The following is a 17,715-nucleotide window of genomic DNA, read 5'->3' as shown; positions in this document are numbered from 1 at the left end:
AAAGGAAATAACTATAGTCCACGAAATAACTATGGTCCACGTTATAATGGCAGTGTGTGATTTGCAATGGTGTTGCTATCCTTGTCTATCGTTCAACAAAGCAGATGGCGCTATCTCTTTCACGCTTTGCGATGTTGCGACATCGTTTATCAACAATGTATAAATTCAACAAATTGACAAAATATTTTATCTCAATCATAAAATTTATTATTACATATTTAAAAAATATATCTTCTTGACAAATAAAGTATGATTGACTATTTTCAACAATAATAAACAGTTAAATTGATCAGATATACCAGTATCAGCTGTTTGGGTGGCAAGGCTGAGATCTGGCATCCCTTTTCTCCTATCTTCCTACACTGTCATTATAACGTGGACCTCCCTATAGCCTACTATTTCAGCAAAACAGTATAACAGCTCTATCAAGGCGTAAAAACGTAATCTAAGATATTGAAACTAAATATGGAAAGTCATCGAAATTCGCTGTATATTAATTTACCGATTGTGTAATTTCATCCAAATCTCATGTTTCATATACGTGGAGTAATCCAGTACAGTGTTTAGTCTAATTTAATGGTTTTGTCTAACTTTGGAATTATCGTATAGACACTGTACAGTGAACATTATAAAATACAGTAAACATTATAGATCAAGATGATAGATGGATAAATGAGTTGAATATAATACCTGGGAGAAGAAAGCCTGTGACGTTTCTCAGTTGATAACTCCTTGCTAGAAGACTCTTGCAGTGAATTCGTTTCTGGAAAATAAGGGTGCAGCGATTATTTCTGAGTCAATCCAATAGTCAATTATTGTTCAACTTTAATTTTATATGGCTTTAGACGTTTAAATGAGGAATATCGAATATATAATAATTATATATGATCATCATAAAAACACATTATGGTAACTGTATTGAACAAGATTCTAAGGTAGAAGTAGAGTTATCAAAGGGGATTTGCTGATGATAGTAATGGCTGTTCGTGTAAATTGTTAAGAGATTCATTTCTATTATTCAAAAACTACAGTGACATTTAAAATAAGATCGACCACGAGTATGTTCTCATCCTCTTTCAAAAATAAAAGATTTCCGTACTATTGCAAGTCATATTAAATTAGTCTGGCGTATTGAATGGCTTGGAAAGTAATTTGAATTGACCTCAGCATTTGCCTCTTGTCATATTTCTATAAATTCGGTTGTAATTGTAATGTTCATAAACGTTGAAGTTGTTTATTCAGCGGTTGTTATAAAACCTCTCAAATAACTTGGGCCCAGAACTGAATAAAGAACCCAAAATACAGAATACAGTAACCAGAATAAAAAAAACCCAGAATACAGAACCCAAATAAGATTGGGCCCAGAACTGAGAAGGCAACGTAACCAGACGGATATTTTCATAAACAGACTTGGGTTTTTAGATAGGATTCAGTTACGGTATACAATATGTTGAAGTATGTATTTCCTAAATTACCTTTATTAAAATTGAGTTTTCCATGTAAAAACTATGGCCCGGTTGCACAAAAGCCGGTTGAATATTAATCGTGATTAATATCACGAGAACCTATCAGAGAATCCTTCTTTCCAAAAAAGCCTTCTCTGATTGCTTCTCGTAAAATTAATCACGATGTAAATTTAACCGGCTTTTGTGCAACCGGGCCATAGTTTTTCAATTTTTCCTTGGTTTAGAATCACTCTGATCACAGTATACATACAGTACGGAAACTTGGCTAGTACCCTGACGCTAAAATCCGTCATCTTGTTAGGAAGCGCCGCATTGTAATAGTATTGATGGCAGGTTCGAATCACTTCAATGATCCGGATCAATTGATCTCATTCACTGCTACGAGCCAATCAGAAAACCAGGATTGGAACTTCCCAAGGTCACGTGACGTGTTTAGTATTGGGGTCATGTAAAAAGCATTGGTTAGATAGGCGATTGATTACAAGTTTCCATTCTGTATCTATTCTGTGCTCTGATATAGCGTCATTAATTCAGTGGTCCCTTTAATGACCTTATAACCAAGTTCCACTGTAGTTATTTCTATAGGTAATAATTGATTTGAACTGACCAACACAAGTGGGGTCTTGCGTGCTGTTCCATTGTCCGGCCATGCAGCTTACGGTGGTGAGGTGGTGCTGCGATGCGGGGATCTTGAAGCCAAGTGCACACCAGTAGTGGCACAGGGTGGCATCGGGCAGAATGTGGCTCGAGCGAATCGGCTTGTGGTGCGGGGTGCGACATGTGATGTGCCCGTTCTCCGGTGTCACCGGTAGAGTGCATGATGTTGTCACTGCGAACAAAAATTAATTAATTTTTACGTAAACGAATTGACTAGGACGTAATGACCTAGATCGTGAGCTCTTTTCGGACCTTATTTATGGAGGTCGAAAGAGATCAGTCTCCGACGAGATCAGCTGGAGGCCCAAAATTATTTTCTTCAATAGAACATCAATGTAACAAGTTTGTCAACTTTTTAGTTCAGCTTTTCAGTACGTCAAGATTTCAGTTTATCAAGTTCTCATTTCATCAATCTTTCAGTTCGTCTTATTATTTCAGTTTGTCAAGTTCTCATTTTGTCTTTTTCAGAATTTTAAGTAAGGTTTTCATTCAGTCAAGTTCTGAATTAGTCAAGTTCTCAGTTCGTCTAGTATTCAATACCTTAAGTTTTCAGTATGACTTGCTTTTAAAACTTCAAGTTTTCATTTTTCAAGTTGAGTAGGCTACATCAAGCTCTCAGTTTGTCAACTTCTGATTTGTTAAATTTCAGTTTGTCAACTTTTCAATTCTTCAAGCTATCAGTACCTACGTCAAACTTTCAGTTTTCAAGTCAAGTTTTCAGTTTGTCAAGTTTTCAGTTTGTATTTGTGGTGTTTTGAAACATAACTTTCGCAACTCAGGCAATAATATTTTGCCGGCTCTCGAACGTTTCAAGTTCCCAACTCCTCGAACTTGAAAATTGCGATCCCGAGCCGGCAAACACACATCCTCTACTCTATATGGGAAAAATCCTATTTATCACTTATTACACTACTTATCGGCATGAAATTATACGTATAAATACCTGTACATTGTGGAACATCGTTGCTCCACTCCAATTGGCTGTCGCATTCGGTGGAGTTCGCACCAATCAGGTCATAGCCGTCAGGACAGGAGAAATGACACACTCCTCCCCACGCCTCACCCAGCGGGCAGTTGGCTGTCACTCCACCTTGCAACTCCAGGGGCTCACATTTCCTCACTGCAATGTAATGGCTATCATTCAGTACAATAGTAACCATGGAGAAAATCATTTTCAAATTTGTGTTCATTCCAAACGATTTGACTCATTAGTAGATCACAATATATTGTATTTATTTGAGATTCATGTAAAAATATTAACTGTAAACCATCACTTCTCTTCTTACATCGATAGAAACGTTCACTTCCCTATTCTGAACGTGAGATTTCTTGCGGTTTGAGCAATTTGAGCCATTTGTTCAAAATAAAACGTCTATCAAATTCAAAATACGGTAAGAAAATTTGAAGCTCATCAAATTTTCTCTAATATTGGAAGGTCTTGACAAATGAATTTACATTTCAAATATTCTTATTTATTTGATGGAACTCTTGATTGTGTGTCAGATTCCCAAGTAATAAACATCGAAGTACTTCTTTAATATTTGAAGATCTTGACAAATGATGTACAAGATTTTAAGTAATTCGATGAACTCATTTATTTCATGAAAATTAAACTCATCTGATAGCGTGTGGTACACTATCTCTCTGTAGTACTGGCCGTTCACAAAGAGTTTGTGCCACCCGAACTGTAAACGACCAGTACGAAAGAGAGGTGCTCCATCGACTAACCGCCCGGGTTCATCGAGTCCGTCCGGGGATTGCCGATTCGTGGATCCTCCATCACGACAATGCTCCGTCGCACACCTGCCTGCTCGTCACCGAGCAGTTGGCCAAACAGTCGAGGGTAATGTTGCCACATCCTCCTTACAGCCCGGATATGGGACCACCGTACTTCTTTTTGTTCCCCAAGATCAAGAGACAACTTATCGGGACGCGGTTCGGGACTCTGGAAAACGTTCAACGTGCTACGACGAGGGCTCTAGACAGCATAGAGGTTGCCGACTTCCAGGGAGCGTTCAGGGATTTGAAAATCCGGTATCAGCGTGTTATCGACTCCAATAGGGACTACTTTGAAGATATCTGATGAAAAATTGTACATATTTTGCCCATAAAAAATTTCCTGAGGTCAGTCCGGTTACTTATTATACAGACTCTGTATTTATTTATTTATTTTATTCATAAACAAATACGATTAAGGTAAAAACAACAGGCATTCGCCCAAAACTGTTCTAAACCTTAATTTGGAATACACAGTCTAAAGGTTATGTAAATGATAACTTAATTCAAAACAAAAATCTTCCTTCACAATCACAAAAAATATTAATAATTCACTCAAATCCACAAAATTATACTCATGTATCTTCATATTAAATAAATATTTATATTCCATATTGGATGAATAGTTTTACTGATAGGTCACCTTTTTTGTTTGGGTGCTGGTACTAAATTTGGGATATTCATGGGAGTGGGTCTACCTGGATGATTCACCTACTTACTATTCTATACATTGAATAAATCATTCTATACCTATCACGTTGTATCTGGCATGACAGGTTGCTACAGGCCTCTCGAAATTATAAAGGCGTGTAACTAGAGCATGACTTCCCTCACCAATAGGTTGACCTGGTTGTGGTCCCATCACTATCTCATGCCTCACATCGGCAATATTTGACCTGTAAAATCAATAAAACGCATCTTATATATGTTTTTCAAATCAAATAACACCGAATAAATTTATTAATACTGAAGGCTAAATCATTCTAAACATCACTAAGCCTACATCTATTGAATAATTTTATCAAAGGCATCAAATTTTCGGCTCTGAGTTTAATGTTTTCTAAATTTGGCCTAGTGGTTTTGTGTTTTATTCCGGTTTTGGACTTTTTAACATAAAAAAACTTCATTTCAAAGTGGAAAGTGTAAATTTAAAGTATTGTGCTCACTATAACCTTATAGTGTCCGGTTCCCATTAGGGCGAGGTGGAACTTATTCTAGTGGATAAAGCTCATTGTTCTTTCTTTCATCCTCAACAGACAAAACTAATACCGTCCTTCAACCAATCCTTCAAATCCTTCAACCAGTCCTTCAAATCCCCGCAGCACACGCAAAAACCCGGTTCTTCTGTTTCATCAACTTGAGGATCCTATATTAATTGCCATGATTAGCATTCAATCCCTGAAGCATTAGAATATTGAAATTCTGTAAAATCCATTCCTCAAAATAGGAGACTTTTTCTTCTCTGTTACTCAGATGTACAGGGTTTTAATGAGTATCTGAGTTTCAACAATTTTAATAAAAATTAATGTTTAATCAAATTTAAGATCTGAATTCAAGTGGAAGCGCTGGTTATGTATGAAGTACATACATCAAATGAACTCTTGTCTCTAGTGGAGACTCTTATTCACTTATATTATTTGGTTCCCTATAACTCAATACTAATATCTCAATTGATTTGTATTTCTGGCATTGTAACTCAAGTGTTTTGTCAATTAATTCTGAAAGAATGTTTCAATTATGTGGTAATGTAGATAGGTAGTATTATATTTCTTATTCAAATGTATACTAATTCTCTCTTCATTGAATCCTTTTCAATGTTCAATTATTAAACATAATAATTGTTTTACTCAATGTGGAAATAGTTGAGAATACTCATCTAATTGTTATATTCAAAGACATGAATAAAAAAGTTATGTAAAAACTATCACACACTCGATTGTTTTAGAAATGCATATTTCTATTGTCATATGCTATATATATATAAATCAAATAAATTCTTGTCTCTGTTGGAGACTCATATTCAATCATATTATTTGGTTCCCTATAATACTAATACTTCAAGTCATTCCTAATTCTGGCATTGTAACTCAAGTGTTTTGTCATTTAATTCTAAATGAATGTGCACAGACTTATGTATCAATCAATATGTAGTATAGGTATCAATAAGATAATGGGATTTTATTCAAATGTATACTGTAATTCTTTCTTCATTGAAAACTGTTTAATGTTCATTTATTACACATAATAATTTTTCCACTCAATGTGAGTGATGTGCTATTTTTATCAAAGATTAATAATTGTTCTACAATGGGTTAGTGCTGCTGCCAGAGCAAGGGGGCCCGGAAGTTCCAATTTCAATTTATTTATTCACGTATCATACAATTTTAACAACACAATTACAATTATAAAATGAATATTAGAACTCACATAGACTATTACGTCCGTGTGTGGGAGCAGTCTTAGGATTAGCTGTGTTACAATCGAAAATATTGGGCAATAAAAGTATAAGATACATACGGTAAATGAATTAAAAATAGATTATATATAATATATTTTTAGTATTAATTTTATAAAAAATCAATTCAAATTTAAGGAGGAAGAAAAGATAGATCCATTGGAAAAAATTTGGTAATCGGCTAGTAATAATACCGACTTTTATAATTTATTAATAATTATTATTCTCATCACACCAGAGCAGCCGGAATCGCTTTTTGCAACATGTATTTGGCAAGAAAAACAAATTTAAATTTAAATTTCAAACAAAGGTGATTTGATTAAATTCTCTGCATCCTGCCATCCAACATGCATTAACCATTCTGCGCTTTAACACAAGTGACTCGTCCCGCCCCAGCCTCAACTATTTCTGGAGGAAGGTTTCTATACAGTCATTGGGAAATGTAAAATGAATTGTGCTTTTGCAAACTGATACTAATAGTAGGATTAAATAAACGTGACATTGTTTGGTTTCTGGTTAGATGACTGTGTTGAATTTCTCCGAAAAAGTGTCCTTATTATTGAAAATGTAAATTACTAAAGTTTTTATGAAAATCTGCCTAACATTCATTACTGGAAATATATTGAATAGTGGATTGCTGCCGTGTTGTCGTGTCAAGTTGCCGTCTGGCTGTATCTTGTAACTCGTGCCGGGGGTCGTCGTGTCTCGTGTCATGTTGCCGTGTGTCGTGTGTTGCCGTATGTTATGCTGTAAAATCTACATTTTCCGAATAACCAGTGCAGTCGGCTGATAAAACCGTGTGCGCGTATGCAATTCATTATTAACAGTGTCGGTGAGTACAAAAATAAACAATTTATTATTGTCATTATAGATCTAATTGTCTAATCTTATTGTCAATCTAAAGATCTAATTAATATTAAAAAATAGCTCTCAAATTGTTTCCAATAAGAAACTTTCCAAAAAATAAACTTTTTTCGGGGTGGAAGGATTCGAACAGCGGGGGGTGGGGTTCCACGGACTCACTATATAGTGTTCTCCACCAGTTTAATATCTGCATCCCACATTTTTACTCTGTAATGTATTCTAGGCTATAATAAATTCAATTTAGATTACTCAAATGGTAATGATGAAAATAGCTCGAAATAAAAGAGATACGGTAGCGAATAGAATGAATCAACTATGATATTTATTTATGGTTTGTGGCTCTGTTAATGAATGAATATTAATTTGATGATTCTCTCCCAATCATTAATTTAATATTGTGATTGTGGAATGTATAATAAAGAAATAGATAATATAATATTTGATAGATGTTGAATTAGTTTTCTTGTTCAATTGAAATGCTTTATTTGCAGTGTAGATTACATTGCTTGTGTCGGATTTACATTGTTACCAGGGGAAGCAGGGTATGATGGGAAGCTTTTCCATGAGAGTAGTGGTGGAGCCTCGCTTAGCAATGACTGCTCTGTCGGGGGGACACTTGGCGCAGGCATCATTCGACCTCACTGGTTCGTCTCTACTCAGTTCCCAATCTTGATCTAAGAAAGAAAAAGTATAACAGAATATATGAAATTTCAGATATAACACCCGAGAATATCAATTTCATTTCACATAAGCCTTGTATTTTTTCACTTAACATGTGTAACAGCAGTAACTGCAGCATGTGCAGACATGTGTAGCAGCATGTGTAACTGTAGAGCAGTAGGCAATTAATTCTTAAAACTAATATAGACATTTTCCCTACCAACTTTTTGGTGAGGGCTACTTTTATTTATCAGGAAATAAAAATGTGAGTACCCTTTATTCACAACATGTTTCAACGTCTTATAATGCCATTTTAAAGTGAGTGATTCACTCATTCCCATTCATTCCTATTATTTCTGGTTCTTGGATTCCCGCTTAAATGCAATCAATAGCCTAACTAATACAATATAATACTGTCTGAGTTTGGTAGTCAGTACAATTTTCAAGAAAATGTCTTTTTTCATTCATTTTCCTATTATCTGGTTCTTGGATTCACCTTAAAATTCAATCAATAGTGTATAATACTGTCTATAAGTTTGGTAGTCAGTAGACTATATTTTTCAAGAAAATGTCATGTACCGGTAGCCTACCTAGTTAATTTATTTTAGAGTATTATCGATAATTTAAAGTATTAAAAAACTCCTAAATCTTTATCCATCATCTTTATCCATGTAGGTACCTAATATTCTCTCTATATTCTGTACCTAATATCCAGCACTTTAACATCTCAAAAATTTTACAAAGCCTTCAATTTTTAGAATGAAATCTATCATAAAACTGGTTTAGAATATTCCAAACATCAAATGAATAACTTTTTCCTGGGTTTTGAAATTATAATATAGCTTACCTCTGTATTTGTACTTGTGCGAATGAGGATGGTAGTTTTGTAAATGCCTTTGTCCATCAAGGATCGTTGTCGTTACAGATCCTCTGTACATCTGAAAAATAGATCAACAGAAATTGATAAGTTGGCATGTTCTATTCTGAATTATTATTTTCGAATATTAATAAAGCCTATCCAATTGAAAAATAAATAAAGTAAAATTATTGTTCTTCAACTTGAAATTGGGAAAAATAGAATCCATATAGGGATTAGAGCCCTAAATATGATGGATAGATAACATTTTTACAACCTACTACTTTTGCATTAAAATAGTAATGGATAAGTTGTATAGACAACATAATAGACGCAACTATTTTTGCATTCTCTACCGTCAATTGTATAAAATTCGCTTTGATAACAGTGTGGATTGAATGACAATATTTATTTTTTATTATGAAGATACGGTACTCACATTAGAGGAAAGATAATATCTTCTTAGAGGAGACTCTTCTATTTCCCTTGACAAATATCCCGATATACATTGCGGAATATTTGTCGAGGAAAATAGAAGAGACTCCTCTAAGAATAACCTCTTAGTATAATAGTTGATTGCTATCTTCATAATTCCAGCCAGGTAATACCCCATTAAGGAAGTTGTCAAACTGTCTCATATTTTTAGCAGCTTAAAAACTCATGAATATTGATGAACCAAATGGCTCAACTTTGCGAAGTGCCGACGACTGTCTTATCTCTGTGAATAATAGAGATCTGTGGTCTACATTCTCCACATTGAACCAAATTGGCTGTTTGGCACCATATCTCATTTGAATTTTCCACAGTAGTCAGTTGTACAATAGGCAAATATAGAGACAATAGAAGTGATCTGCATGAAGTTGGCTAGTTAATACAAATAACTCAATAATAGTTATGAAGTTGTCCTCCAGAAGAAAATAGAGCTATTAGACTACTGAAAGTTGAAAGGAATGTAAAAGTAGCTGCATGATCAACTTTTGGTGCTTGGATATGCTATCATTTGTTACTTTCCTCTCACTGTTAACAAATAAAATTGATTTGGATACGGTTAAATTCAAATGAAAAAATGAGAGCCATATTTTAGCGGGCTTCTTAATTTTAGCAAAGAGGATCGGAATAGAAACTTCATAGCATAATAGAGCTTTAGAATTTGTTGGAAGCTACCTCTCATAGCTTTAAAAATTGTTAGAATGCTTCAGAATAATAGTGGTTACATTTACCTTCTCTTCCGATCCTCACTGAATTTATCGATAATTGGTAGGGATGAGTTGTTTTTTCTAGTATTGAATTACCAAAGATCACATATGAATTACGGTATGAATACATAACAATTTTCCTCTTTTACAATATATCATAGGTTCAATATTACAAAATAATTTAGAAGAATGAATCTTTTGAAACCATGAGATAGGCTCTCCCGAGGATATGATGGTATGGTTTACGTGGAAATTACGCGATGTCGCGTACGAATCTTTGTGTACAAGAAATGATAATAAGAAGATAGAACGTTAAGGAGTTCTTCTTAATTCAATAAGTATATAGATAGATATATAAATGCCTTTTATTTATACACTTTAAAATTTTAAAAGTGATGTGGGTGAAATTGAGGCAATAAGAGCCCCCTCTCCCACTTGACCCACGATTATTATAAGTACGGTATACACAAGAGAAATTGTGTGAACAATTAAAAAGAAAATTAATCTGCTACTAAAAATCGGCTATATTTTTTTCATTCCACAAGTTATTGTTATTGATAAGGTGAAGAAAAAAGGTAACGAAAAGTGCAGGAATTTCAAGAGTAATCTTCATAGAATAATAGTATTTTATCAGTAATTATTTTGTGGCAATTAGTGAAATGTTCGTTCAGTAGATGGATGCTGTTGCACTTAATTATTATCGGTTCTTTGGGAAGCGGTTGGCGGTATATAAGCTCTTTGGTTGCCGTGGTCGCGATAATAAACTATCGCTCACATAAGTGAAGATTCATGCGCTAGCTACTTTCCCTTATTTGAACGGGTGACCACTTGAAGAGACGTCGCCGTTAATTATCATTGAGTTGAAAAATCGCATCTTGATGGTTCGGAGTCTACCTAAAGCTGTAGGCCCACCCATCCCTCATCATTCTTCTCATTACTCACGCACAAGCCTAGAGCTCATGTAGGCATCACCCTCAGCAGAAACAAATACCAACGGTAGTGATTACAATGATGATAATAATAATGAAGCTATCAGTTCAGAATTCCAGCTTAGAGTAAGAAAATGCATTCGATTTAGAGATAATGATACACTGATGAAATTGAGTAGCCTATGTGTATTGTATTGAAAATGTCTGATATTTATTTCCCCAAAGTGGATTCTTTCACCCTTATCTAGTAAATCTACCTTTTTGCGACCCCTATTGTGAACTCTAGCTGATCCGCCGTAAGGGATACGAACAGATCCCCTCTGATGAGTGTGGTAGACCTGCCTGACTCCTGTTGTGGGCACACTGGGAACAGTCCCATATATCCGGTCAGGTTTAGTGCTCCAGTAATCCTGCGCCTGATATCCATACTTGGCATGATTGTGTCTGCAAATTAACAATAATAATTATCACTGGTCTACCATATAGCCCTACTACCGGTTGCATTTTTCTTTCAAGGTGAACGTATGGTAATAAAACAATATAAAAATCTTAAAGCACCCTTTATTTTTGAAAAAAACTTTGAAATATTTCAACAACTAGTTTCGGTGATCACACCATCGTCAGGTTATAAAAAAAATATTTTTATTGTTTTATTAATTTAAAAAGTAGCCCATGTGAATGAAGTGTTTTTATGAACGTATGGTGTATAATGTTTTTTTTCAAAACTTTTGTAATATTAGCAATATTTTACATACGTTCTATTTACATTTATACTTTTTATTCACGAACGTATAATGTAAATAGCGTTGAAAGATGCCATATATTATCAGGGTTTTACATACCTGTTATTCACCACACGTATATTAAGCATACACATAATTATGCCATACATCTACAAATTAATAAATAAATATATTGCATGGCTTCATAATATGAGATTTGAAACTTTCATATAGGATAGATAATTATAACTGGTATGTTAATTATAATATATTAATTATAACTGATATATAATTAAAACTCAATGCTGAGTTGAATCTTAAATTCATTAGCTCTGTATCTACAGTAGTAGTTGAATCTTAAATTCATTAGCTCTGTATCTACAGTAGTAAGTCAAATAATATTATTTTATCTCACTTCACTTATTCCCTTACTCAAGATTGTACAGTATCATAATTCAAATTGGTGGATATTGAAATGACATATGACTGGCAAAACACAAGTATGTTTGATTATCGTAATGTGATATTCATAGTTTAAATATAGTCTTTTAATAGAAGATTGATAATGTTGAATCATTCTGCAATTCTGCTCTCAGCATGTGGTTGTTTTGAATGCATTTATTATATGACCATTCATTTTGGTACTGGTACAATATAAATGTGACGCATTACCCAACTGAATATTATTAGCATGAATTACCAATTCAATCAATAAACTTTTTCCTATTTAATTGAAAACTCGTCATTGGTTGAACATAAGTTTGATACTTTAGATGGAAAAATGTAATACCTTACATGCTACGGTACTCATGAAGCTAGTTATATTGATTTTGTGAAATTTATTGGTATATACTATAGTCATTATCTAATGGTATTTGACTTGAGTCATGTATAACTGAGCAAGTCAGTCAACTTAGCAAGTTTGTGAAGCCAGTTACCTTATTCCATTATTCCAGTGATTTTGCGCAGCACCTGAAACCAAAATGGAAAATATTATACCTTATTATCAAGATCATCTATCCTTCATATTATTATAAATTTTCAACACATTGATTTATTAATATTCTCTCAAATTGATATTGTTTCAGTCAAAAACAAAATATTGAAACAATTTTATTTTCAATCCAGCTATAATGATTGAATGAAATTGTCAAACGCTTGCAGCATATAGGATATTCATATGGTATTAGATTTTTCTTACAACTCTATTATTCTTGAATTTGAAAAATATCTTTATTATATTATCTTAAGATCTCGTTAGATTTGAAAATGTCATTTCTGCTTTGGTTTTTCAAATAGGTAGGCCTAATAATATATTATAAATAGATGATTCAGATTTGATATGCTCATAATTTTCCTAGAAGGAATATATTGTTCGAGATTCCCTTTGCTAGAACAAACCATCATTACAACTCATTTCTTCATAAAACCTTACGACTGTTTAATAGCTTGAATGAACACATTGATCCTTTTTCGAATTCATTCAATGAATATAAGAAACATTGTGAACTGAATCTGTCATAAGACTCTCGTTTTTAAGATGAATTGTTTTGTAAACTCTGGCTGGAACTCTCCTAGTTTAAGACTTTTAGCTATTATTTTCTTTCCTGTAATCTTTAAATCGTTTTTTTTAATTGTATTTTCCTCTAGAATCTTTGGAAAGGATTGTTTTACCTTCTTTCTTTTCACATTTTTCTTTATAATAATGAAATTAATTTGATTATTCTGAGTAAATGCTTTTTGCTTTCTTTTCACATTTTTCTTTATATGAATGTAATTAATTTGATTATTTCAACTGTGTAAATGCTTTTTGCTTTCTTTTCTTTATTTACTATATTTCAAAATGTATATAAGTTAAATTGTTGTTTCATTTAATTGTGTAAATAAGGCTCTTTATGGATCTCTGTGAGCCTTTGTATGTTATGAAAATGAATAAATAAATAAATAATTATTGAAGCCTACTATGATAATATTTGGCTAGAGAATGTTTGATGAAAAATCTAATTCATTATAGTAACCATATTAGTAACCAAATTAACTACTATTTGATCACTATCTATCTCCATTATAATTGATCAATCATGATAAAAATCAACTTGCATTCTTAGAAGTCTACTTGAATAATGATTAATGATCAAAGGATAGGTAGAAATCTATCATTGCCTATTATAATATAGACACCTATTACTAACTACACCGTAATCCGAATGAATTCATGTGTGATACACTACACCACACTGGGCCTAATCTCTTCTACACTACTACAACCTAATAGGCAATAATATAACACGTGTTGCTAGGTACTTCTGTACCGGTACTATATAGCAAGATTAACGATCTGTGAACAGTCTATTTTTAGATTCCAAAAAGTCCTCATAGTACATAAGGTCTCATCTTGAACGAATGTATTGGTTTCTGAGAAGACATTATTTTTCAAATATAGGAATGATTTATGAGAAACTATTAAGTTATTTGACAGGTAACTAACTAGAGGTCGTGGTTTGGCGGCTGGTTTTACTGTGATGCGAAACAAATTCCATTCATGAATATTTTTCGCTAAGCTAATGTGTTATGCAAAAATGGGTAATTCTCCACTTCATATTTCACTCTCTGTGGTTGAATATCAATACTGATTTACACTATAATATCTACTTGAGATTCCATTTTAGTGATGATGTGATAATAGCCTATATAATATCCATTTGTATCAAACACTAGATTGAACACTAGTTCTCTTCTGATAGACATTTTGTATATTTATGATCGACTCTCAATATATTCAAGCTTTTTAGAAAAATGAGATAATGGAATTATTTATAGTTTTTCTTAGTAGATGGCTTTCCTCCATGGATATCACAGATTTTATGTGTTAAGATTATTATAAATTTTATGATCAACACCAGGTTTATCAAGTTACTAATGCTGTATAAGTTAATGATTCAAGTGCCTATTTATTGACATTGGAAATCAATCTCGCCTTCTAGTTGAGATAGACTTCTCATATCTATAGTGAGTTCCACGTTATAATGGCAGTTTTGTATGGCAATGGTATTGCTATCCTTGTCTATTATTCAACAAAGCGGATAGCACTATCTCTTTCTCGCTTTGCTCTGTTGCCAGATCGTCTTTCAACAATGTAGAATTAATAATAAATTAACAATATATTTCATCTTAATTATGAAAATTCATTATGAAATTATTGAAAAATATAATTGATTATTTTAAATGAGAATGAACAGTTAATATTACAACAATAAACCTGTATCAGCTATCGTCTATAGAAGGCATTGACATTGACGAGGATCGGCAACGTTTTTCTCCCATCTTTCTCCACTGCCATTATAACGTGAACCTCAATATAGGCCTCTCTATCAACACCAGAAAAAGCAGCATTCATGCATTAATTATCATTCAAGCTTTTTCTGCAGCATCGATCATTATTTAGGTTTATTTTTCATACTGATTTTGCTAGTTTGGTTGGTTAAAAATTTTATTATATTGATTACTAGCCGTCAGGCTCGCTTCGCTCGCCATATCCGTCTAGCCAGGGGGCTCCGCCCCCTGGACCCCCGACTGGATCGTCCAAGAATGAGATTAGCAGGCTCGCTTCGCTCGCCTGCATTTTTATCATGTTAGGACAATCCAGTCGGGGGTCCAGACTAAACGTCTGGCTAAACGGATATGGCGAGCGAAGCGAGCCTGACGGCTAGTAATATAATATTCCCAGGATTGAAGTAGCAGTGCCCAATCAATTTTTCCGCGATAAATGCTTTTAAATCTTCAACTTGGTGCCAACCTAACAAAGTCAACTCAACTTAATGCCAACCTGACAAAATATTATTAATTTAGTTGCCAGTTAACAACTGTTTCGAAGAGGTACTCTATCTAGATTATAGTTCTATAGTAACATATGATATGGAAATTTCAATTATAATTAAGAGATTGGGAGAAGAAGAATATACATGCTAAAAGACAAACTTTAAACCCTTAAAAACCCTTAGGGTTAAAATATCGCCAAAAGATTTCTTAGTGCGCCTCTAAAGGGTCAACTGAACATACCTACCAAATTTGAACGTTTTTGGTCCGGTAGATTTTTAGTTATGCGATCGAGTGAGTGAGTGAGTGAGTGAGTGAGTGAGTGAGTGAGTCAGTCAGTGAGTGAGTGCCATTTCGCTTTTATATATATAGATTTTAATTGATTCTCTACTTCTATGTCAAATTCATCACCCGATAGTTCAGATCCTTGAAAGATTCATAATATATAAATAGTCATAAAAGTTCCAAGAGAATGGCCGAACTTATCCTATTTACATCCAATTATTGACAATATCATAGGTAGTTGATATCGTATCAATTTATCGTGATGAGAGTTTCAAGAAAGTTACAAAATTTATTATTCATCAATTAAACTACCCTTTATATCGAAACTTGAGCAACATTGCATTATGAGAATAGTCTACATGAAATCTACCCACGGTTAATTTTACTTGTTGAACATATTTATGCAGATATGCCAACGCACGCAGTAGAGAAACAACCAATTATCGTGCCCTAACATATCAACCTCCAGGACACCGGTTTCATGAGTGTTGCATCTTGTAGGCAGGTAACTAACTGATTATTGAAACAATATCATGCACCTGATACCAAATCTTGCATCGTAATTCTATATAGTAGGTATTAGCTCCTCTGGTATTCATTTATTCATACTGATCGTTTTCACGCAAAAGGTCCAATAGAATGATTTAACGCTATATATTATTTATTACAGAACAACTATTACAGACTACAGGCATTAAGCCCAAAACAGTCTTCACTACCATTTACAATCGAATAAAGTAAGTTACTAAAAGAAATAAAAATAAGAGATACAGTACATGCAATTCACAAATACTGTACATACCAAATAGTTGATAAATTATGGAGTTCATAATAATGAAGATTTCTGTTCGTTTTAAATTTATGTATCAAGCTACCGTACTGTTAAAAGCTCTGTTGATGATTCCTCACTAGAACTCTAGAAGTAAACTCTCCATTACGGTACGGTACGGTACTTGGTCTTAGAAAATTGGAATTTCGATCTTCTCGATTATAGATTATTGTTGACTCAAAACAATGAATCTATTCAAGTAGGCCTATCTACCGTATCGAAATATATGATGAGAGGGGGGGAGCGTGAAGTACGGAGGCTGCTAATACACGCTATCGGGGGTGCAGGGGGCGCGAAGCCCCTTGCCGAGCGCGTAGCGCAAGTTCTTATCTTGGATTCACACAGGTTACATTAATTTATGATAAAATTCATTATAAAATTGTTGGATTCTATAGAATGAGAATGTATTTTTTATATTCATTTACTTTTCTAAGTGTAATCGGGCTATCATTGACTAATTTGATTCAATAATAATGAACTTCATTTATGGAAGTGATCTTTAGCCGACCTTTGCGGTGATGTGGTGAATAGCATTTCCATTTCCAATTGATACTCCTATATACTCACGTATAAGTAAAACAGAGTGTAATGTAATATGTTTATGCCTACTTGATAGTACTGTATTTATTGTAATGAACTTTCAAACTCTTGTTGATAACCTGATACGAGCTTTAAGGGAAATCTGATACCGCCGTATAAGTAGGTAGGTACACACTGTCATGCCAAACTCTTGAGTACGGTATCAATTCTTTAAGAGGAGTGTTATATTTCCACTCCAATTTTGTTGTAAATGTCATGGTGAGTCTCACTTTTTTTTGTTTAATCGAAGATGAGTTATGAGTTTGTTTAAGATGAAAGGTGAATAAGAAGTTTGTTGATCGATTCCTGGAGAGGTAATTTCCCTAGAACGTTCTTTTTTTTGAAAACTCATTTTTGTGGAGTTGAGATATTTAATTAATAGTTTTATTCAAATTTAATTGATACTGGGACTGTTTGCAAACTTAGAAAGACCAGTTTCGGTTATTACACCATTGTCAATCTCTGATAAACTCACTGTTCATACGTCTACTGTAAATTGATAGAAGTGAGTTCTTCTAGAAACGATTGGGTTTTGGATCTATGGTTGCGCTGATATCTGATCGCCCAGATTATAAAATGAACGTGAGCCTGCTAGTCTCGTTTGGTGGGCGGAAAATTCAAGTCA

The 17,715-nt window shown here is 33.7% G+C and overlaps 1 protein-coding gene across 1 annotated transcript in view; it reads right to left on the bottom strand.

Moving 5' to 3' along the window:
• LOC111060234 (P-selectin-like) overlaps positions 1–17,715 on the bottom strand; it is a 69,463-nt gene that overhangs the window by 460 nt on the left and 51,288 nt on the right. Inside the window, exons 2-9 of the mRNA XM_039421894.1 lie at positions 12,520–12,553; positions 11,117–11,303; positions 8,726–8,816; positions 7,748–7,892; positions 4,650–4,795; positions 3,067–3,243; positions 2,074–2,295; positions 691–763 (exon numbers count right to left, since the gene is read on the bottom strand). Coding sequence (XP_039277828.1) covers positions 691–763; positions 2,074–2,295; positions 3,067–3,243; positions 4,650–4,795; positions 7,748–7,892; positions 8,726–8,816; positions 11,117–11,303; positions 12,520–12,553 — 1,075 coding nt within the window. The remainder of the gene's footprint in view (positions 1–690; positions 764–2,073; positions 2,296–3,066; positions 3,244–4,649; positions 4,796–7,747; positions 7,893–8,725; positions 8,817–11,116; positions 11,304–12,519; positions 12,554–17,715) is intronic.

This window comes from Nilaparvata lugens, chromosome 2 (assembly GCF_014356525.2).
Source record: "Nilaparvata lugens isolate BPH chromosome 2, ASM1435652v1, whole genome shotgun sequence".
NCBI lineage: Eukaryota > Metazoa > Arthropoda > Insecta > Hemiptera > Delphacidae > Nilaparvata > Nilaparvata lugens.
Note: the sequence above shows the minus strand (reverse complement) of the source record. Positions and strands in the feature narration are given on the sequence as shown.